The 24,326-nt window shown below is 41.5% G+C and overlaps 1 protein-coding gene and 1 non-coding gene across 13 annotated transcripts in view; both read left to right on the top strand.

The window, feature by feature from the left end:
• The window catches only part of GADL1 (glutamate decarboxylase like 1), a 505,418-nt gene that overhangs the window by 409,438 nt on the left and 71,654 nt on the right, over nt 1–24,326 (top strand). For all 12 annotated transcript variants that reach the window (XR_008706302.1, XM_055558455.1, XM_055558457.1 and 9 more), the window contains 2 exons: nt 2,149–2,348; nt 16,275–16,326. Coding sequence is in view for 11 of the 12 variants with exons in the window: in XM_055558455.1 (XP_055414430.1) it covers nt 2,149–2,348; nt 16,275–16,326 (252 nt within the window). In the remaining variant the exon portion in view is untranslated. The remainder of the gene's footprint in view (nt 1–2,148; nt 2,349–16,274; nt 16,327–24,326) is intronic.
• On the top strand, nt 23,057–23,159 carry LOC129635662 (U6 spliceosomal RNA). Its single transcript, XR_008706417.1, has one exon. It is a non-coding gene; the product is annotated as a U6 spliceosomal RNA (small nuclear RNA).

The following is a 24,326-nucleotide window of genomic DNA, read 5'->3' as shown; positions in this document are numbered from 1 at the left end:
CATTTTATTTTAAATATAACAATGTGTACAAAAGAAAGCTTATTCTTAGAAGTAAGTGTTGAAAATAATCATTGAATTATACATCAGTGTCCCACTAAACTGCAAATCCTTACTATTAGAAAACATTGGTATGCACTCTGTAAGGTACAATGCCCGACTCATCATAAGTAAATTTCTCAATGTTTGTTAAATGCATGAATACATAGTCTCTAAAAAAATATAAAATGCATATTCCCTCTTTAGAAGGGATCATTTTTTTCTAGGACCTCTGTGACTCTGGGGAGTTTCTCCAGGGCTTCCTGTCAGCGCTGGTGGTTCTGCATTGTTAAAGTCTGGAAGATGTTCCTGTGCCTGTGTTTATTCTGTTCATATGATCTGTCAGGATGATGGGGGAGAGGGACAGAATGTGGGGAGCCGTGTCCTCAGCTAACAGCTCAGTGAGGGTCTTGTGCTCAATACCGTGTTAAGCCCTGTGGGTGTGGACATGGACAGGAAATGATTCCTGCTGTCGAGAAGCTGCTTGGTTCTCGAGGAGAGAATATAGAGGGCTGCTCACCGAGTAGGGGTGACGCAGAACCAAAGCCAGCAAATGCAGTCAAGGGTGGGAGGAGGAAAGGCGTCTAGCAGGAGGGGCAGGGAAAAAAATGCTGGAGGGAAGCAGAACCTGAGATGGAACCCAAAGAGGGAAGCCACATTTGATGTTAGTAAACTTTACAGCTTATAAATATGCTGGGTATATTCTTCCGAATGTGCCAAATATATTAAAGCAGAGACAAGGTGAAGCAAACAGTGTGAACAAAGACATAGAGCATGATCTTGTGGTTGAGGGACATTGAACAGTCTGTTATGCTGGGGAATAGTGAGAGTGATAGTGAAGTTGCTCAGTCGTGTCCGACTCTTTGCGACCCCATGGACAGTAGCCAACCAAGCTCCTCCGTCCATGGGATTTTCCAGGCAAGAATACTGGAGTGGGGTGCCATTTCCTTCTCCAGGGGATCTTCCCAACCCAGGGATCGAACCCTGGTCTCCTGCATTGTAGGCAGACGCTTTACCGTCTGAGCCACCAGGGAAGGCCATGCTGGGGAAGCAGAGGTTCTAATAGGCGTTCCCTGGGAGTGAAGATGCTCAGGGAATTGTGGGGGCTGAGGGGTGGCTTAGGAATCCTGGAGTATTAGATCCCACATGACTTGAAGGAAACAGGGCTTAAATGCTAATAATTTGAGGTCAAAGTAAAGACTGTAGAATGGAAATAAACAGGGTGAATTGTCACTCAGGGTAAATTGTAGAGAGAAGTAACCAGTCAATAAATGTAAATTGAATTTGATTACAGATAAAACCAGTGTGAGACCAAACCCCAAACCCTGTGGAACTGTAGGTGCTATTTAGTCAGTTCTTTTTTTTACTCTTCATTGCTCTTTCCTCAGATTTTTTTTTTTTTTTAATCTCTGGGTTAACTATCGATTCTGGCCTTTTCATTATGGATATGAATTGAAAAAAGGGATTTTAAAGCCTAGGTTTTTTTTTGTTTGTTTAATTTATATTTCTTTGGCTGCACTGGCTCTCAATTGCGGCACATGGGCTCCTCGATCTTACTTGTGACATGGAATTCTTAGTTGCAGTATGCGGGATCTAGTTCTCTAACCAGGGATCAGACCCAGGCCCCCTGTGTTGGGAGTCTGGAGTCCTAGCCACTAGACCACCAGCGAAGTCCCCAAGGCCTAGTTTTTTCGCCTGTGAAATTGTATAAAGTATATACGGTATGTTGGGTATTTTTCTAATGTGGAACCTTGAGTGAGTTTCAGATAGATTTTTTTTTCCCCATCTGGAGTAATTGGCCCATGTTGATGTCATACAGATGATGACATGGTCGTTTAAAGTTTCTTAATACTCACCCATACAAGTGTGAAGATGGACTCTGAGGATTTTGGGTGTTTTTGAAAATACAAGGAGTTGTCTGTGTCTCAAAGTTAATACACATCTAGTGTTCCAGACACAGGTCAGTCACAGAGCCAGACCAAATGCCTTTGGCACGAAGCAGTAGAATATTATACGAGGTTTTGTTGGTGGGGTGTGTTTTTTGAAATCAAATGTATTTGAAAAATGGACAATATTACAAGTTGTCTTTCTTTCTATTTTTTTCCCCAAAAGGACCTTCTTAAGAGATGCTACTCGGCCAATGCATCTTACCTCTTCCAGCAGGATAAATTTTATGATGTCAGCTATGACACGGGTGACAAGTCCATCCAATGCAGCAGGAGACCAGATGCATTCAAGTTCTGGCTGGCCTGGAAGGCCCTGGGCACATTAGGCCTTGAAGAAAGAGTTAACCGCGCTCTTGCTTTATCTAGGTACTTGCTGTGTGTGTGTGTCTGTGTGTCTGTGGGTGTCTGATAGACTCACTGAAAGTACGTTTGTAAGATCTGTACATGTTCTCTCATATATGGATCCCTTCTTTCATGTCATAGCCATTTTCTCAGCACCCTCTATTTTAGATGTTGGGAACAAAGCAGCTCTCCCCTCTGTTCTGCAGCATCCTAGCCTGGGGAGAGATACATCCAGGTGGCAGAGCAGATACAATACAGGTGCACCTACGTTTTGGTAAGGGGAGGTACACGATGCTCCAGAGCACTCAGGTGTTCCCTAGTATGGTCATGAGGGCTGCTGGCAGAGGTTTCCTGGAGGAAGTGACATGCAGCTAAGACCCAGTGAGGAAAGGAGAGATGATTGAGTTCAGGCAGAGGGAGCCCCAGGTCCAATCTCTGCGTGTGGGAGAGATCCCAGTAACTTCAAGGACCCGAAATATGGCCTGTGAGAACGTGGGGCTGACAGAAGGACAGACGGGCAGAGGCAAATGTGGCAGCTCCCTGGTTGCTCGCCTTTTTCTAACATAAGGACAAAGCTTTTGAACCACTTGCAGTGACACTAGAGAAGGTCTTGAGATGTGCGTGCTGGGCGCTTGTCACCCGAAAGGGCTCTGCTGCTGAGACCAGTGGGTGGAGGGCAGGCCACGGCCAAGTGTGGCTCTAATTGTGATTTGCCGAGCCTGAGCTCTATAGGGTTAACCTCGATTGTGTTTTAAAAATCGAGCGTTCAAACATTCCAAGCAGTTTTAAAGAGGGAAATTGTAAACAGTCTAGATTCCTGGCTTCTTTGAGAAGATGAGCATGCTCTCAGTCCCACATGGTGACGAGGCACCCCCACACTCCCTGGGTTTCGTCAAGCCTGTTTCACTGTGGTTCAGAGAGGCCAAGAGCCAGGGAAAGAGAGGGCCACCCTTGACAAGCTTCATGACCAGGGCAAGCTGCTGAAACTGTCTGTACTGTTCCATCCCAGGGTCCTGAAGATAGCAACTCCGAATTCAGTTAACTGTGAGGAGGATTCAGTGAACTGATGTTTGTTAAACACCCAGGACAGTGCCTGGCAAATGCCATATGCTGTGTTTTAATTATTTTTAAAAAATTATTTTCTTACCTGCTTGGTCACTAGAAGCATCAGCATTTGTGATCTCTGGTTTGGAAAACCTCTCCTTCTTTACTCCCTGTTCATATTTCACGGGCAAAAGCCTGCAGAGTCTCCCTGAGATTTAATCAGCCTCCTCCTCCTTTAGGGGGAATGGTGTAGGTGCTGTGTATGCCACTCTGTGTGACAAGGGTTCTCTGAGTACCAGTGAGGACTGTCTGAAAACCCAGGATCTTTTTTTTTTTTAATTGGAGTATAATTGCTTTACAATGTTATGTTACTTTCTTCTGCACAGTGAGATGAATTAGCCATTCAGTTCAGTTCAGTTCAGTCACTCAGTTGTGTCCGACTCTTTGCGACCCCATGAATCGCAGCACGCCAGGCCTTCCTGTCCATCACCAACTCCCCTCCACTCAAACTCACGTCCATCGTGTCAGTGATGCCATCCAGCCATCTCATCCTCTGTCGTCCCCTTTTCCTCTTGCCCCCAATCCCTCCCAGCATCAGAGTCTTTTCCAATGAGTCAACTCTTCGCATGAGGTGGCCAAAGTACTGGAGTTTCAGCTTTAGCATCAGTCCTTCCAAAGAACACCCAGGACCAATCTCCTTTAGAATGGACTGGTTGGATCTCCTTGCAGTCCAAGGGACTCTCAAGAGTCTTTTCCAACACCACAGTACAAAAGCATCAATTCTTTCGCGCTCAGCCTTCTTCACAGTCCAACTCTCACATCCATACATGACCGCTGGAAAAACCACAGCCTTGACTAGATGGACCTTTGTTGGCAAAGTAATGTCTCTGCTTTTCCATATGCTATCTAGGTTGGTCATAACTTTCCTTCCAAGGAGTAAGCGTCTTTTATTTTCATGGCTGCAATCATCATCTGCAGTGATTTTGCAGCCATATGTATACCTATATCCCAGCCCTCTTGGACCTACCTCCGCTCTCCCCATCCCCTGCCTCTAGATCATCACAGCACCAAGCTGAGCTCCCTGTGCTAGACAGCAGCTTCCCACTAGCTCACTATTTTACGTATTATAGTGTATATACCGGAGAAGGCGATGGCACCCCACTCCAGTACTCTTGCCTGGAAAATCCCATGGACGGAGGAGCCTGATGGGCTGCATTCCATGGGGTACTAAGAGTTGGACACGACTGAGCGACTTCACTTTCACTTTCATGCATTGGAGAAGGAAATGGCACCCCACTCCAGTGTTCTTGCCTGGAGAATCCCAGGGACGGGGGAGCCTGCTGGGCTGCCATCTATGGGGTCGCACAGTCAGACATGACTAAAGCGCCTTAGCAGCAGCAGCAGCAGCAGCAGCAGTGTATATACATCAGTGCTGCTTCCAGATTCATCCCGCCCCGCCTCCTTCCCCACTGTGTCTGCATGTGTCCATTCTGTGTCTGCGTCTGTATTCCTGCCTTGGAAATAGTGAGGACCCAGGATCTTAAACCAACAGTTGTTTATTTTGAGAGGTCTGCAAGTTGGCGGGAGTGGCTTCATCTCATTCTCCAGTGGCTGTGGGGGTGGGGGGAGGCCTGGGTCTGCTGCTGGCACGTCTTGTAACTTCCTTGAGCCAGAGCCTCTTCTTGTGATGGTGGCGACAGAAGCCCAAGAGGGCAAGCCTGCTTTAAACTCCTGTTAGCACGCATCATGCCCATTAGAATTCCAGTGGCCCGAGCAGATCAGATGGCCAAGGTCAGTATCAAGAGGTAGGAAGAACTGCAAGGTTACATGCCGAAGGGCTTGGAAATAAAGACAGGAAAAGAGATGGTTTGGCACTTTCAGAAGCCTGTTAGAAGTCAGCATTTCTGGTGATTTGGGTTTAAAAAGTAGTTTGAAAAACCTATAAATATTTCATAAATTAGGACTCTCTTGGTGGTGAGCAACAGAAACCGTCAAAGTACTATAAACAAAGTTAATTTATTTGCTCATGTAACTTATAAGTCAATGTAGTGATGACCATGGAATGGCTTGTTCTAAGTGCTTAAGCAAGTTCACCAGGCCTTAATTTTCGTCCATCAGTCAGATCTGCTCTCCTTCATGTTGGGTTTACTCCCCTGTAGGAAGGTAGTTCCCAAAGGGGGTCAGATCTGTAGACTCCCAGGTTCAACTTCAAGGTCAAAAGGAGAGAGTGCTCCTTTCTCAACAATCCCGAGAAGGTTTTAATTCTTTCTGATAGATGTCATCTTCAGAAGTTGGAAGATAACTCAGATCAAATCAGTCGCTCAGTCCTGTCTGACTATTTGCAACCCCATGAATCGCAGCATGCCAGGCCTCCCTGTCCATCACCAACTCCCGGAGTTCACTCAGACTCATGTCCATCAACTCAGTGATGCCATCCAGCCATCTCATCCTCTGTCATCCACTTCTCCTCTTGCCCCTAATCCCTCCCAGCATCAGAGTCTTTTCCAATGAGTCAACTGTTCCCATGAGGTGGCCAAAGTACTGGAGTTTCAGCTTTAGCATCATTCCTTCCAAAGAAATCCCAGGGCTGATCTCCTTTAGAATGGACTGGTTGGATCTCCTTGCAGTCCAAGGGACTCTCAAGAGTCTTCTCCAACACCACAGTTCAAAAGCATCAATTCTTCAGCACTCAGCTTTCTTCACAGTCCAACTCTCACATCCATACATGACCATAGGAAAAACCATAGCCTTGACTAGACGAACCTTTGTTGGCAAAGTAATGTCTCTGCTTTTGAATATGCTATCTAGGTTGGTCATAACTTTCCTTCCAAGGAGTAAGCGTCTTTTAATTTCATGGCTGCAGTCACCATCTGCAGTGATTTTGGAGACCAGAAAAATAAAGTCTGACGCTGTTTCCACTGTTTCCCCATCTATTTGCCATGAAGTGTTGGGACCAGATGCCATGATCTTCGTTTTCTGAATGTTGAGCTTTAAGCCTACTTTTTCACTCTCCACTTTCACTTTCATCAAGAGGCTTTTGAGTTCCTCTTCACTTTCTGCCATAAGGGTGGTGTCATCTGCATATCTGAGGTTATTGATATTTCTTTTTTTTTTTTAATTTTATTTTATTTTTAAACTTTACATAACTGTATTAGTTTTGCCAAATATCAAAATGAATCCGCCACAGGTATACATGTGTTCCCCATCCTATTTCTCCTGGCATTCTTGATTCCAGCTTGTGCTTCTTGCAGCCCAGCGTTTCTCATGATGTACTCTGCATATAAGTTAAATAAGCAGGGTGACAATATACAGCCTTGACGTACTCCTTTTCCTATTTGGAACCAGTCTGTTGTTCCATGTCCAGTTCTAACTGTTGCTTCCTGACCTGCATACAGATTTCTCAAGAGGCAGGTCAGGTGGTCTGGTATTCCCATCTCTTTCAGAATTTTCCACAGTTTATTGTGATCCACACAAAGGCTTTGGCATAGTCAATAAAGCAGAAATAGATGTTTTTCTGCAACTCTCTTGGTTTTTCCATGATCCAGCGGATGTTGGCAATTTTATCTCTGGTTCCTCTGCCCTTTCTAAAACCAGCTTGAACACCAGGAAGTTCACGGTTCACATATTGCTGAAGCCTGGCTTGGAGAATTGTGAGCATTACTTTACTAGCATGTGAGATGAGTGCAATTGTGCGGTAGTTTGAGCACTCTTTGGCATTGCCTTTCTTTGGGATTGGAATGAAAACTGACCTTTTCCAGTCCTGTGGCCACTGCTGAGTTTTACAAATTTGCTGGCATGTTGAGTGCAGCACTTTCACAGCATCATCTTTCAGGACTTGGAATAGCTCCACTGGAATTCCATCACCTCCACTAGCTTTGTTCATAGTGATGCTTTCTAAGGCCCACTTGACTTCACATTCCAGGATGTCTGGCTGTAGGTCAGTGATCACACCATCGTGATTATCTGGGCCGTGAAGATCTTTTTTGTACAGTCCTTCTGTGTATTCTTGCCATCTCTTCTTAATATCTTCTGCTTCTGTTAGGTCCATACCATTTCTGTCCTTTATCGAGCTCATCTTTGCATGAAATGTTCCTTTGGTATCTCTGATTTTCTTGAAGAGATCTCTAGTCTTTCCCATTCTGTTGTTTTCCTCTACTTCTTTGCATTGATCGCTGAAGAAGGCTTTCTTATCTCTTCTTGCTATTCTTTGGAACTCTGCATTCAGATGCTTATATCTTTCCTTTTCTCTTTTGCTTTTCGCTTCTCTTCTTTTCACAGCTATTTGTAAGGCCTCCCCAGACAGCCATTTTGCTTTTTTGCGTTTCTTTTCCATGGGGATGGTCTTGATCCCTGTCTCCTGTACAATGTCACGAACCTCATTCCATAGCTCACCAGGCACTCTATCTATCAGATCTAGGCCCTAAAATCTATTTCTCACCTCCACTGTATAATGGGGTTGGTCCTGGAAGATAACTACCCAGTGGTGAAAACATGAAACTGTCAACCATAAATATTCAAAGTTGCCCACTGAACTAAAAGGTTCAGAAAGTTCTATTGCCCTGTTTGTGTTTTTCTCATACTATATAAGTATGGTAGACTCTGCATTATTTTATCTAAGCTGCTAAGTAATTCAATGGCAGGTGTCTTGAAACAAAGCTAGATATAAATATTTGATGATCACATTTATTACAGAGTTAACATTCATCTCAGGGTGGAATTTAATTTATAGTCTAAGGATACCTCCTAATTTTTGCAGAGAAATATCACTGGAGAATAAATGTTAACATTTCAATTCAATTCAACAACACTTATTGTTTGTAAATGTTTGTCATGCTGAATTGAATTGAATTAACATTTCAGTGAGCATCACTGCAGGCTCTGTGACCTATATTTAAATATTTGAAAAATGGTCCCTTTTCTGTCGTGCTGTTAGTCACAGTGGTTCTCTTGCCTTAACTTCCCACGTTCTTGTTATCCAGCAAGTCCTTTCCTGGAGTGGGCAAAAGCCATCCACGTCCCCCATCCCCGGTGCCAAGGCAGAATCCTCTTAGGCTTGTTACTTGAAACAAACGTGAAACTATCAACTTGGAGAAAGTTTCTCTGGGAATAACAATTATTTTAAGTTAGCAACATCAGTGCTTTATTTTCATGATTTATTTTTTTTTCAAATGAAGTGTGGTGTGCTCTTCAGGAAAGAGGAAACATTTTCTGAATTCTGAAGTTTATTCCACTTGCTCATGCCCATGTGCAGTTGGGTACTAGTAAACTGGATCTCAGGAGGAAGAAAAGCCACAATTTGTAATGTCAGCCAATTTCCATGGTATAAGTACTCCCACTGTGGAAAATTTCAAGCTGCCAACAGCCATGGCTTGTAAATGCTCTTATATTTAACAGTTGGATCTCACTAACCAGTACAAACGAGCTCTAGAGCACCATTGATTATATGAGCCAATATAATTCGTTCAAACCACTGGCTGGTAGGAGTTAAAATACCACTTCTCATCCAGCCTACTGACCTTCAGCCACTTGTTTTAGAGTTTACCTAATAAAAATTCTCATGCATGGTCAGAAGACTGTATTTGGCTAATTGCTAGGTCGCAGGAGCATCATTTTGTTTCCAAGAAGTATGACTCTCTTCAGTAGGTAACTTCAGCCAAGGAAAGCTGCAGGTGACAGTTATGTTGCTGTTTGGGGTGCACATCTGTCATCAGTAGCCGAGGTAGATAAGATGTCTCTTCCCACAGGCCTGCTAAGTCAGGGCTCTCAAACACGGGGAAGGCTGTGCAAGTCTTTGCCCCGGCCCACTGCAGTGAGGATCACACGGACTCCATGGACGCAATGCTTCCATGCTCCTGAACCAGAATGGAGCTTAGTTTGAAAATTGTATACTGGGGGCTTCCCTGGTGGTCCACCGGCCAGAACCCCGAGCTCCTAATGATGTGGTTGTTGTTGTTTTTCAGTCACTAAGTTGTCTCCAACTCTTTGCGACCCGAAGGACTGTAGCCCGCCAGGTCCCTCTGTCCATGAGATTTCCCAGGCAAGAATACTGAAGTGGGTTGCCATTTCCTACTTCTTGGGACCTTCCCGACCCAGGGATCAAACCTTCGTCTCCTGTGTCTCCTGCATTGGCAGGCAGGTTCTTTACCACTAGCACCACCTCGGAAGCCCCCCAGTTCAGGGGACCCAGGTTCAATCCCTGATCTGAGAACTAGATCCCACGTACCACAACTAAGAATTTGCACGCCGTGACACACGATCCCACCGCCACTATAAAGATGAAAGAGCCCGTGTGCTGCAACTAAGATCTGGCATGGCCTAAATAAATAAATAAATAAAAATAAGTAAATAGTTTTAAAATTTGTATATTGACCTTAAGATGTAAAGACCAGGTTTTGATGGACCAGTGGACAGCATCACCCTGGCCAGATGCTCCCTCTTCCCTCGGGGAAGCAAGAGCAGACCTTCTCAAGGGGACAGCAATTCCTGTTTTATGAGTTGTCAAATCCAGAAAGAAGGAGCTCTTAGTTCCTAGAAGATCTCCAAGGCATTCCCTAATTTCCATTTGACCCTGTCGTTTCACTGAATGAGAGAACATTGCTTTCAAGAAATATTAATGACTAAAAACTTGCCTTTTTCTTCGGTTGTTTGAAAACCAGTGACATTGTGAACCTAAAGCAGCATGTGATTATTAAGCATAATTGAAACTGAGAAGGCTGAGGTTTAAAATCACCAGTTCTTGCAGAAGGCAGGCAATTGTGATCTCTGATATCTGCTTAGGAAAGTTGAAAATGTGTTACAATCCTCAGGGCTTCTGGTTGCTGAGGGCACCTTGTAGGCTGTTGTTACGACACTCTAGTTAAATGGATATTCGCTGGGGGGCAATTTTTAAAGCAAATCCAGAAGAGTCATGTGCGTAAGTCTTTTCAACAACAACAAACAGCTCAGGAACTCCCATTCTGCTGCTTTGCTAGGTCTCCCGTGTATCATTTATCTGCTCCCATGACACACAATCTCTGTAATCTCTCAGATGGAATTCATTTCATTGACTTGCATGAATACTGAGAGATTTATTGGTACCAGTATGGAAAAGGTAAGCTGTTATACAATGGCACCTTTGCGCTAGTGTATTTCTCTAGGTGAGAAGAGGGAGAGAGTGTAGAAGACTCTAGAAGGGCCAGCGTTTGCATTTTTTCTTATATTTATATTTTTTAAAAACATCACAGTGCAGTGGAATGGAACATGCAGGTGTCTGTGATGAGTCACACAGGCCATGCAATGTGTTCTCATGTATGCAGAGCATGCACAAAGCAGGTGGAAAAAAATCTCAGAAACTCAGGGAGACTCCAGTGCATCAGAAGAAATTTCCCATGAGGAGATGAGACCAGAAGAAGCACTTGGTCCAGAGCGCTTCAGGGAGACTCCAGGAGGCTGGTGAATTGAGAAAGGGACTGGAAAAGCTATCTCCGGAAAGGAATGCATGCTCTTCAAAAAGGGCAAGTGAAACACACAAGTATTAGATGGACTCGTGGAACGAAGGACAGGAAATGTTTCAGAGCAAGATTTCATTTTTGTACACTTCAAAACTAGGCCAGAATCGTAATGGAATGAGTTTTTTTACCCAGTAGAATTGGTGAAAACTCTTACTAATGTATAGTATTTCTCCCTTTTGCTGAGCTTAGTGGAAAGGACAGTGAATTTTATGAAGTCATTGTTGCTTTCTGAACAATACCTGGATGCCTTTTGGTAGAAGTGGTTTGTGGTTCCCGAGTTTTGTCCAAAACCTCAATGTACATCTTTTCTTTTTTTATGGCTTGCATCAGATAAGAATAGAGTTTTTTTTTCTCATATTATCTTTAGACTGTTTTTATATACTGAAAAGTTGTGAGGAATAAGTCACCTATGAACATAGGCAGAATTTGTTTACTCCTCAAAATTCAATGTATTTAAGCATTTATTTAAGAAGAGGGTACGTACCCTGTAGAAGAGGCGCTAGTGTAGAAACTAGCGTTTTTGAGCCTACGCTCTGTGGGGTCGTAGGCTTTCAGAAGATCTTAATAGATGTTGTTCCAAAAAATGTCTCCTTAGTCAAGTATGTTTGAGAAAGGCTAACCAATACATTAGTCCTCTCTTGGGGGTTCAAAGTGTTTGTTAGCACATTGAAGTCTCTGAAAGGCTTGTAATACAGGTACAATGTTAACTTCACTTTAGCCAGTAGGCAGACATTGCTGACTGTTCATCCGAATACCATCCTTCCTTCTTCCCCGCCAACAGAGCCTCTATTGTGTACAGATAGCAGTATTCCAACTGGGAACGTCGGTCCAAGTCTATCCTCCTTGCCAATCATCACTTCAGGGATGGATGTATGACTCAGATTCAGTCAGTAAGATACAGGACGAATTCTGTGATGGCTTCTGGGGAAAATATTCTTACCTAAACAGAGCGAAGCTAAGAGAAAATACTTTCTAACCTCTTCCCCTCCTTCCTGGGACACGGTCATATATGGACGTGACGGGCAGAGCTGTAGCTGCCGTCTCGTGAACAGGAGAGAATTCAATAACACTGCAAACACGGCAGGCTGGAACAATTGAAAAAGCCTGCTTCTTGGTGACATTATTGAACCTTCCAAACAGTTCAATAAATGTTCTTATGAATTAAGCCAAGTATACGCCTAGTTTCAGACAAAAATGATCTAACTAATAAGCCTCAGTTCAGTTCAGTTCAGTCGCTCAGTCGTGTCCAACTCTTTGCAACCCCATGAATCGCAGCACGCCAGGCCTCCCTGTCCATCACCAACTCCTGGAGTTCACTCAGACTCACGTCCATTGAGATTGATAAGCCTAACATTGCTCAAATTCATTTTCAAGGATAAGTGGGAAACCCATTAGCACAGTATATCATGGAAAAATAGTTTGGGAACTCTGGTGTAAACCTTTTATTATGGTTATCATTCTTCATGCAGATCTCCTCTACCCTCAGTTCAGTTGAACTGTTACACCAGGTTTTATAGATTCTGAGAGTGACTGAATGGGGACATTGACTTTGACATAAAACCCAGAGCCTGACGGTTAGCACAGAGCAGAGTTTTAACGGAAATGATTCAGATGTGCTCTAGCATGCCTTTTTCCTGGGAGCAGTCTTCACCAGTTTGACAGATATTTTAAATCAGGACTATAGGCGGCGTGTCATGTAGTCATAATCTACTGGGGAAGAGTTTTACCAACCTAGTTCCTTCTCCATTTCATGCATGAGGAAGCTGAGGCAGGCTCAGGGAGGCTAAGGAGTTTGCCTAGAGTCACAGAGTCAATCAGTTACACATCTAGAATCTTCTAGACTCATTCCCCAGATTCTGTAGTCTGGGGGGTTTTCAGGGTTAGTGCAGGCCCCCTCAGGATGGAATCCTGGCATTGAGTTTGCAGGTTGCCTTTACATTTGTGCCTGAGAAGGTAAGGAAAAAATAGGATTCACAAAGCTGGTCCTCATATAGATAAAGATTGTATGTGTGTTTTATTTTGCTTTGTAATTTATATTTTTTCTTTTATTAATTTCCTTTTCACAAATTGTAAGTAACCACACCTATAAAACTTTGCAGAGCGTGAATAGTCCCTTTCTCCCCATTGAATCCGGCTTTTCCCTTCCTCGGATACATCAAGGATTTATGATTGGTCATCCATGCCTTATTCCATGCTCATGTATACATGTGGAGAGTGATCACTTATGCTTTCTTTTTTAGAGCTTCTTAAAAAGTGGAATCACATTATCTATATCTCTCAGTCCCCTGCTTTCATGTCTAATGCATCATGAGCATCTCGGTGGTTTAATTGAAGTGGATATAATCCATCCTCTTTAATAGCTGCATCATAGAACATGTGTTGCTATAATACATTTTATTTTACCTTTGTCAATTTCTGGATATTAATTTTGTTTCTAATTATTCTGTATGGAATACATACACATACACAGGTAATGTAGATGCAGTAACATATGTGTATGCATCATCTGTCTATCTGTCTCTATTTCTGTCTCTATCTATATTTCTATCTCTGTTTGTCTATCTACCTACCTACCTATCCATCTATCCACCCAACAATCGGCCCATCTCCCTACCTATCTACCTGTTTACCTAACCATCAATTCATCCATCCATCCATCCATCCATTCAACAATCTATCTACTTACCTACCTACCTATCCATCCATCTATCCATCCAACAATCCATCTACGTACCAACCTATTATCCATCCATCCATGCAATAAGCCATCTATCTACCTACTTTCGTGTTGATGAGATTTTCCTGGTAGACCATCATCTCATAAGTGGTTTGCTGTATCAGAATATATGAGTATTATTAATTTTGAAAGGTTCGTAGCAGCTCTCTGTCACATTCACTAGCACCGAATGTTGTCATTATTTAAATTTGTTTCCAGTGTCCTGTGGGCAACATGGTTTAGTATTGTTATTTCAATTTGCACTTCTCAGATTACTAATGATCTTAAGCATTTTTCTGATGTTTATTGACCATTAGAATTGCTTTTATTGAAAGTTAGGCAGTGTGCTAAGGGTGTAAAAACTTTACAACTACGTAACATCTCCTGAAAAATTATTCAGGGAAAGGAGTATGTGGAAAGAACATCAGATACTTTGTGAGTCTGTGTGTGTGTGATATCACAACATTATTGCTCAATATAAAATACTCATTTTTATCCATTTAATACTGATAGGATTTTTATAAGATTTTTTATAATTTAAAATTTATCTATAATTTTTTTATAAATTAAAGATTATTTTTATAATCTTTATGTTAAACACCAATAGTTAACCTTATGCAAAAAAACTAAAAAAAAAAAAATGTTTTGGAAAAAAGAACTGCATCCCATTAACTGATATATTCAATACCCACATTCTGGGATGTCCTTTAGTAAATAAACATAATAATAATAATCCTCCATTTTCACAGTTTATATTCTATATAATTTTTACATGTGATTTTATTTATTTATTTATTTTATTTTTTAACTTTACAATATTGTATTGGTTTTGCCATATATCAAAATGAATCCACCACAGGTATACACATGCTCCCCATCCTGAACCCTCCTCCCTCCTCCCTCCCCATACCATCCCTCTGGGTTGTCCCAGTGCACCAGCCCCAAGCATCCAGTATGGTGCATCGAACCTGGACTGGTGACTCATTTCATATATGATATTATACATGTTTCAATGCCATTCTCCCAGATCATCCCACCCTCTCCCTCTCCCACAGAGTCCAAAAGACTGTTCTATACATCATTGTCTCTTTTGCTGTCTCGTATACAGGGTTATTGTTACCATCTTTCTAAATTCCATATATATGCATTAGTATACTGTATTGGTGTTTTTCTTTCTGGCTTACTTCACTCTGTATAATAGGCTCCAGTTTCATCCACCTCATTAGAACTGATTCAAATGTATTCTTTTTAATGGCTGAGTAATACTTATTTAATTTTTTTACAACATCCATTTGCGATTGGAAAATCAGCATAGTTTATTCCAGTTTTACAGGTAAGGGAATTGAGGTCCAAAGGGAAGCATTTCTTTGTTGTCCTTAAATGTTAATTGAATGTATGTAATTCAGTTACATGATCATGTTCCGTGTCATGATATTGCAGTTCCATGTCATAGTATCGTAATTCCATATGATATGGACAGGATTTTCAAAACTACTCCTCCCTCTATGCCTTCTTTCCATCCTTCCTTCCTTTTTGGCTATTATATATAAAAAATTCCTTGGCAAGTACATTTTTGTCATCACCTCTGATTGTTTCCTTACATTTGACCTCCAAATTTGAAATTCTGTGTCAAACGTTCTGAACTTTTCAAAGCTCATGATCAAATCACTAGTTTTCAAGACTAGTTGTTCAAAAGATTTATCTTTTTATACAGACAATAACAAAGCCCAGGAAGGCAGAGTCAATGTTAATTTACTCTACATTTTCAATGTCATTTTAGTCTTTTCTTCATAATATTGCATACTTCATGTAGCTGCAGCCTTTGCTTATGGCATGGTAATTCTCTTTTCCCTGATATTTGTGATAATTTCATAGGCATTCTATTAATGTCTACAATCCACTTGCTTTTAGCGTGATATCAGTGATCAGTCTTTGCTCCCTATGGCCTGGCCTTGGGAAAGAGGGTGTTACACTTCCTTGATTGAAAAAAGAACACACAAGCAAAACTACACACTGAAAACCCTTTCCACTATGCCAGCTAGAGAATTTAAGTACCTATGCTAAATCCCCATCTAGGATATGAATGTGAAATCCCACATGGTAGGAGATATGTATCCAGTCTACTCTGAGTGGCTTTCACACAAAGTCTGATGCTAACACGTGAGATAGACATCATCTCATGAAAAAGATGTACCTTTTTCCTCAGGCACAGTGGATTACAGTAAGCTATCTACATTTAGATAGATGTATCTATCTAAATCGGAGAAGGCAATGGCACCCTACTCCAGTACTCTTGCCTGGAAAATCCCATGGACGGAGGAGCCTGGTAGGCTGCAGTCCAGGGGGTCGCTAAGAGTCAGACACGACTGAGCGACTACACTTTCACTTTTCACTTTTCACTTTCATACATTGGAGAAGGAAATGGCAGCCCACTCCAGTGTTCTTGCCTGGAGAATCCCAGGGACAGGGGAGCCTGATGGGCTGCCGTCTATGGGGTCACACAGAGTCGGACATGACTAAAGCAACTTAGCAGCAGCAGCAGCATCTATCTAAATCCAATCCTGTATCTGTGTATGGACCCTTACTTATTTCCAAGCCTTGTCTCTACATTGGAAATTATACGATAGTTTCATTGTATGTCAGTCAGGTTCATGGAATGTTTAGATTGCAATTTATAAATATTATTGTGACTTTTTTTAGGTACCTAGTAGAAGAAATCAAGAAAAGAGAAGGATTCAAGTTACTGATGGAAGTAAGTGATTACAGAATTGTACTTGTGATTTTGTCAGTCAACAGTGTTGAAGGTGGTAATTTTCTAATCTGTTATATTTCATTGGTTTTTGTGTTGCAGACTTAAAAGCAAGTCATTAGCTTAATTCATAGAGTCCATTATGTTAATTTATTCTATTAGTGAGTATTTTTCCTTTGTTGGACTCACAGAGAACACTTGCCTTTGAGTATTGAAAATTAAAGTGCTCGATAATAATTACCAAGGATAATATGGAATAAATTATGACCTCTATCTTGATATATTAAGTTGCATAATGATTGTACTGAAAATACTGAACTGTGTTATAGTGGGGCCTGTAGGTGAAAAATCAATTAAAGTGAATGTACAGATAGTTTTCTCTTTTTATAGAATAATGAGAGCTTATTAGCTTGGAACAATGGGAAATAAGTCATTTTGTTGTTGGATTGTTTGTTATAAATAAGAAACAAAGTGGTTACAAAGAGAATATTGTTTTTTTCTAAAATATTAATGTATGGCTAAAGTGATAAAATATTATTGAAATCTGATTTTAAGAAATATGAAATGTTAGGTTCAGTTAGACCTTCTTATAGTATATACTTTGTAGCAACTTTTAAGATAATGCAAAAATCACCTAGAGGCTGTAGCCTAGGAATCTATCCTGTGAATAAGCAATCTGGGTATATTTTGGTATTTATTCATTCAGCAAGATTTATTGAGCAATTGCTGTGCGGTGGAGATGCAAGACAGGGAAGCTCCCTGCTCTTATGGTACTTACATTCAAAGGGAAAGTAACAGGCAATTAAGCAAGCAGATTGTTAAATGGGGAACATCAGGGTCGGGGAAGTCTTAAGGAAACAGTAAAACAGATACTAAGGAAACAATAAAAGAGATACATGAGAGATAATAAATAATTATGAATAGCTAATTGGACAGTTCCAGATGTGGGAATAGAGAGATAAATAAACAAACATGCTGAAATGGCGGCGGGTGTGGGGTGGCCTGTTTGATTTGGGTGCAGGGAGGGCCCCATTGGCTTTCTTGGTGCTGAGACCTGCTGTGCGTTGGTGAGAAGCATGCCAGGCAGAGGTTCAAGGGAAAGGCGTTCCAGGTGGAATCCACAGACAACCGCAAAGCATGAAACTGAAAAAGTTCTGCCCCCTTGAGGAGCCAAAGGAAGGTGCATCAAGCAAGGTTAGGGTATAGCAGGTGCTGGTGTGGAGAGGTTGGCAGAGACTGAGTCTGCTGGCACCATGTAGGTGCTGGTAAAGGCCTCTGGCTTTTGTAATACCCCCTTGAAGTGTAATTATCCTTGAAGAAATTTTAAGCAGAAGGGAGTCTGATTTCCATTTGAAAGACGGTGCTGGATGTCACGAGAAAGAGGGGGGTGATGGTGAGGGGAGGACAAGAAAAGAGTAAGCGAGACAAGTTGGGAGACCAGTGCAAGTAACTCCAGTGGGGTGTGAGGAGGGCCCTCAGACAACTTTGGAAGACACTCCTGTGGAGACTCCTGGCCGTGGATTTCCTCACTGTCTGCCAAGGGGACGTCAGGTCAGAAGGTTCTAACAATTCAAACCCCTTGAAAACTAGAGGTAGAAAGGGACTTGCAAAAATAGCAGAAGAATCCATATTTAAATGACTTTCTAATAACACTAGAAAGAAGCCAGAAGACATGTAGAATGTGGAACATTCCACAGGACAGCTGACGTGGTTTCAGCAGGTCAGTGGCATGAAGGAAAATAAAGGAGTAATGATAATCATTTTCAGGGTCAAAGAAACCTAAGAGACAGGACAGCCAAAGGCAACGGGTACACACTGGAATCCTAGTTTAAAGGAGCTAATTATAAACAGTAAATTTTGAAACAGTTGGGGAATTTCTCATATGAACTGGTAGGAATTATCAGTAATTTTGTTAGACATGATGATGGCATTGTATCTAAGGAAGAAAATGTCTGTATTTTCTAGAGATACATACGTATCATGTAAGGATGAACAACTGCATGATTGGCTTGAGTCTGAGTCTGAACCACCTTTTTTATTTTCTTGACTTTGAGTTACCATATTGCATTTTCTTGAGATTGAATTACTTCTTTATTTTCTCAAGTTTGAAGTGCCTTCTTTATTTTTCTGGTGGTGGGAGCTAAAAGGCTTACTAAAAGTGCTGTACACCTCGGAATTGCATGGACTTTTGATAGAGCTGAGAGGAAAAGTGATGAGGAAAATTATGAACTGATTTAAAAGTTGTTTATATATTCTTCGTAAAGGCTTAAAATTTGAGGGAGGAACCTGTTGCCATCAGCTTTAGGGAAATGCAGGCATTCACATCCTTGTAATGAAAGTTACGGTGGATTGTAATCATCAGGCAGCCTCCTGCCCTGGTTATTTTATCTCTGGGAGCCAGATGGCCCCAAAGCAGGAAAGATGGTTTCTTCAGTGGTCCTCCAGAGTTCCTACTTACAAGGGATTCTGTATGTGATCTGCATGTACCCCTTTTCTCTGTATCCATTTAGAGAAATAATAGACCTTGACTGTCACATATAAGAGTCAAGTTGATTAGCCTCTTTTTGTTTAAAAAAAAAAAAAAAAAAAGCCTTCCTTGGGTTGATTAAATATAAGTCGAATGCATACTTAAGAGAAGAGATAACACAGGTTCGATGGGAACCCAGGTCTGTAAAACTGCAAGACTGTCAATTTACGAAAAACCAAAGTCTGTCTTGGCTTATATATTTTTCACAGATGGCAGTGAGAGTGTTAAGTGGAACATTAAAACCTGTAAATGCACATCACCAAACAGCATATCCAATACTTGAATATCTTTTCCTAAAAAGAATAAAAATAACGTATATGTTCTTGAAGATGATTGAAACTTATCATTTCAAATGAATTCTGCATTATTCATAGGCCCCTGCAAATTCTATTTTTCTATGTTGGACCCAAGATCTAATAGATGGTTTCCTAGAGGTATATACTATCATTCACATATTTTATTTTGATCTCTTGGGAGAGTCCTAATTATTCAACTTTTTGTTTTTCTCTGCCTGAGTTCTGCCTTAGAAAGAGTTATTTAGGTTTCATCGACTTTGCGAGTTACAAAGGATCTTCAAGGACATCTAGTCAACTGCCTGCTCATTGCAGGAAACCTCTCTTGATAGTTCTTGTAACAGGAAGTCAACTTCTGCCTGAACACTTCCTATGTGAGAGAGTTCAGTTTATTCCTCTTCCAGGGAGCTCTAATTACTTGTATTCTAATACTTATAGAATCCTACTCTTAAAATTCAGTATGTATCAAGCATATTGCAACTTACAGTTTTTTAAACATAGTTTTTATGTAGTTATATTAGATCACAACAATCTTATAAATGCTAAATCCAATGCATGTTCTTTAATCTCCTTGTTGGATTTCTGCATCATTTTGCACCATTATCCACTTTATCCCTCTTGAAATTCGCTCCTGTTTTGGCTTCTTTAGGTTTCTCTCCTAGTTTTTCTCCTTTCCATATGACTTTTTCTTTTCCAGCTCTATAAGAAAACCCAGTTTTCTCCATCTGGGTACTACTTCAATGTTCTGCAATCTTCTGTCTTAGTCCTTTCTTGTGTCTACACACTCTACCTGAAATGTTGTATCCATATCTAGAGCTTTGTCATCAATCATCTCAATTATGTCTCCATCCTTGATTTGTCTCCTGAACTCTAGTCCTTTGTATGTCCTGAAATTTTCAATTAGGCTCTCTCAGGAGCCTCAAATTCATCATTTCTAAGGCTGAGGTGTAGCCATTTTCTTTATCAACAGTTTGATAAATTCATTTTCCAGATGAATTTTTGGAATTCTTTGCCAGTAGATCTATGAGCCAGTTTCTCTTTTATTAGAACTCTAACCCATCTTTAAAAAGTCTAGGGACTGCCTTCACTGTTTCCCTTCCCCACTCCTCCAGCCACCACTTAGCTCAGGCTCCCCCAGGTTGGCACTGTCTCCCGACTCATCCCCAGCTTCCAGTCAGACCTTTTAGCCCATCTCCATGCTGCAGCCACCACGAGGGCCCTCTAATAAAATGAAATCTGTGCCCTGGACTGAAACTCTCCGGTTGCTTCTGGGATGAAGCCCCTCTGCCCAGCATGGCTGACGAGGAAGCCCTTCACCCTTCCTCGGCACACGCTGACATCTGCTCATCCCAAGCACTCATCATCACCCTGGGCACACTGGCTTCTACATGTGAGCTTGTTTGCTTTGTCAGGAACGTTTCTTGGGTTTCCTCTTTTAAAATACTCATCCCATTGCAGTTTGATCACCTGTATCTTTAATAGCTTTATTACTATTGTCTGAGTTCCTGGAGATAAGCATTAAGAGCAAGTCACTTTTTCCCACATTTTATATCTAGAACATAGAAAAATTTTGAATTCTATTCTGTTTCTTATTAAATTGAATATGTAAGTTGCCCTTCTTCTGGCATGCTATGATTTTTTTCATGGTCCCCTTCTAATATATTGGCAGAAATTACCACAATGATGTGTCTCACATAGTAGAGATTTTAATGGTGCTGTTTATCCACTTGTAGAGGATGTATTTTCCTACGAGTATAGTTCCAGATAATAGTTGCTACATAGGAGAGTGCCTTCTGTATGCCATATGCGATGGTAAATATTGGAAATAATCCCTTTACTCATCAAGCCAACTCTGTGGGGGTAGACAGTGCAATCTCCATCTTGTAGATTAGGAAGCGGAAGCTTAGAGAGCTTGGACAGGTACCTGTCGAAGCAAAGACCTGGTGAAGCTGGGATTCAGACTGCATCCATGCGACTCCAAAAGCCAGGCTCTTTGTGCTACCAAGTGCTGTCTTTGGAATTTTTCAGTAGTGTAACTTAAAATTTGTGAGCTTGAAGTCAAATAAAATCCATCATGACCCCCTTGTCCATTCTATATTTGCATGACTGATCATTTCGGTCTATGCTAGATTCTACGGTTATACTTATTAAAAAGCATAGCGCTGGCTTTTATTGTGGTGGTGGTGGTGACCTAATGATATTGCAGAAAGGGAAAAGAGTTTCTTTTGACAAAACTCAGTTTTAGAGAACGTGAGCCACTACAGCTTGGTGACCATTGACCTTTTTTCCCCAAGAGTCACATATTATTTGCTCGATAATCCTTGCTGAAATTGACATCAAAGCACTGGCTTTTTTTCTTGGAATATATCTCCTTTCTTTCTCTGAGACAATCAGGGTAGAATGAACCCATCTTTTCTTTTGTGACACTTCTTTACGTCTTGCTGCTGCTGCTAAGTCACTTCAGTCGTGTCCGACTCTGTGCGACCCCATAGACGGCAGCCCATCAGGCTCCTCCGTCCCTGGGATTCTCCAGGCAAGAACACTGGAGTGGGTTGCCATTTCCTTCTCCAATGCGTGAAAGTGAAGTTGCTCAGTTGTGTCCAACTCTTAGCGACCCCATGGACTGCAGCCTACCAGGCTTCTCCGTCCATGGGATTTTCCAGGCAAGAGTACTGGAGTGGGGTGCCATCGCCTTCTCCTCTTTACGTCTTAATGAATTTTAAAAAATGATGACGATACTTTCACTGCTATAGACTTTTTGTGCCATTCTATCACCTGCCTGGTCTGGACACTTGGATTCCTTCTTATGCCTTCTCAGTGTTACAGTGTTAGACAATATGGGCTAAATGTGGTCCTAAGACACCCAAGAGGTCAGGCTTTCATATATGTAGGCAATTAAGTGGCATGTGAATAATTCTACTCTGAAAATACAGGTTAGTGCTTTGAAGGCACTTGAAGAAAGTCTATATAAAATAAAAGCTACATAGGCAGAGACAGGAAAACTCAATATGAACACTCTTTGTGAATATTCAAGGTTTATTGTGGTTTTTTAACTTTTTTTTTCAAATTTTAATAATTTGAGGAATGATTTATCATATAGGTATTCCACCAAATGGCACGTCAAATTTCCTCCAGTGAAATGAAATGTCAAAAAGGCTTCACCAGTTTTCAAATGTCATAGCACTGAAGCCACACCATTCTCAAAGAGGCTGGGCAAAGAGATCCCAGATTTGTCACTTCTGAAATATCTAAACTGAAACTGACTGAAGGAAGAAAGCTTAAAACGTGGTTCAAAAGGCAAAAGTCCCAAATTATAAAATATTGAGCAGATGTGATAGCAGATAGAAACGATTGCAAAATGATTCACAATATTGCCATGCAAATAAAAGAGAATGGTGAATTTAATGATGTGTTAGTCACTCAGTCGTGTCTACTACCCCATGGATTTGTAATCCACCAGGCTCCTCTTTCCATGGAACTCTCCAGGCAAGAATACTAGAGTGGGTTGCCATTCCCTTCTCCAGGGGATCTTCCTGACCCAGGGATTGAACCCAAGTCTCCTGCATTCCAGGCAGATTCTTTACCATCTAAGCCACCAGGGAATCAGATAGAAGCTACTGCCAAATGATTCATAATGTTGCCCTGCAAATGAAAGAGAATGGCTAATTTAATGATGTTTTAGTGTCTAATAAGAAGACAAAAACTGCACAATAATTTGAAGTGGGAACATGAAATGTAAAGAATTATAGTGCTTGGGACTTCCCTGGTGGTCCAGTGGCTAAAACTCTGCAGTCCCAATGCAGGGGGCCTGGGTTGGATCCCTGGTCTTAGAACTCGATCAGAACCCACATACCATAACTAAGACCCAGTGTAGCTAAGTAAATAAATTAAAAAAAAAAAAGAATTATCATGCTTGCTTTAACAGCACATATATTAAAACTGGAGTGATACAGAAAAGATTAGCATGGTCCCAGTACAAGGATGATATGTAGATTTGTGAAGAGTTCCATAAAAAAAGAATTATTAACAGGGGATTGGAGTCATGGGAGATGCCTCATAAGAGAGAAAAAGAGCTTTAAAAGTACAGAAATAGCAGATGATGTAGAGAACAGCCATCACTTCTAGAACTGAGACAGAGCATCAGACAAGAGCTCGCCTCTGCCCAGACCTGAGATCCAGAGTTGGTTGGAAAGAGTGTGTATGACTCACAGGATGGCAGGCACATCCCCCAAGGTGTCAGGGCGGTTGGGTCTCTAGGAATCCACCAGCTGGAGTGCTGGAGAGCAGGACGCTGATTTCAGGGCACTGCTGAATCTTGGACTCACTCAAGCTGTCCAAGGCAAGTTCGCCTAGCTGGCGGCCTTCCCGATGAGATCCCTGGAGGAGAGTGGGCAAGGGGAAAACCATTATGGATGCCCACCCGTGGCCAGGCCATGGTGAAGCCACCTCAGGGTGCGGGGCTGGGGGACGCTGTTGGGGCCACTTGGTGCTGGCCACCAAAACTGCTGGCGAGAGCCCCACCCACAGCAGGAGCCCCGTGAGATGAGCCAGGGGACAAGGAGGAGTCCACTCCTCCTCCGTATCCCTCCAGCACCCTCTGCTGATAAAGCCTCTGATAGGACCAGATGGCAAGGAGAAATATTTATAGTGTCCACCTCCATTATTGCAGGACATACAGAGAGGGTGGATTTGGAGCTGAGAGGCAATAAATTGATAACTGACATAAATGGTATCTGGAACAGAATCCTTCGTTTACATAAAGACACAAATTCCTAGAATCTAGTGACAGATAAGAACTCCATTTTTTTCTACTTTCTAATCAACCATAGTGACTTTATTTATTCAATAACAGATTTGTTCACATTAGATGATTAAATAATTTGAAGGCCCGACATTCTAGTCTAGAAAAACCAAATTAATCATAAATTAGAAAACCAAGTATAAATTGTGTAGATTTGTAAAGACTGTTATAGTCTCATGGTAAATGTTTGTGGAAATTGACTAGAATTACAAAGTATTGTGTTTTGAATTACTCTCTGTTTTGAAGACTTGTAGCTCCTTTTTTTTTTTTTTCTTTTTTTTAATCTTTTGACTTTTTTTTTGGTCAAACTCAATAAACCTGTTACTGACTTCAAAGGTGAAAGGATGATCAGATCAAGAGCTTATCTTGTTGAGCTAGGAAT

Source organism: Bubalus kerabau, chromosome 20 (genome assembly GCF_029407905.1).
Source record: "Bubalus kerabau isolate K-KA32 ecotype Philippines breed swamp buffalo chromosome 20, PCC_UOA_SB_1v2, whole genome shotgun sequence".
Lineage (NCBI taxonomy): Eukaryota > Metazoa > Chordata > Mammalia > Artiodactyla > Bovidae > Bubalus > Bubalus kerabau.
This window is presented reverse-complemented; position numbering and strand designations above follow the sequence as displayed.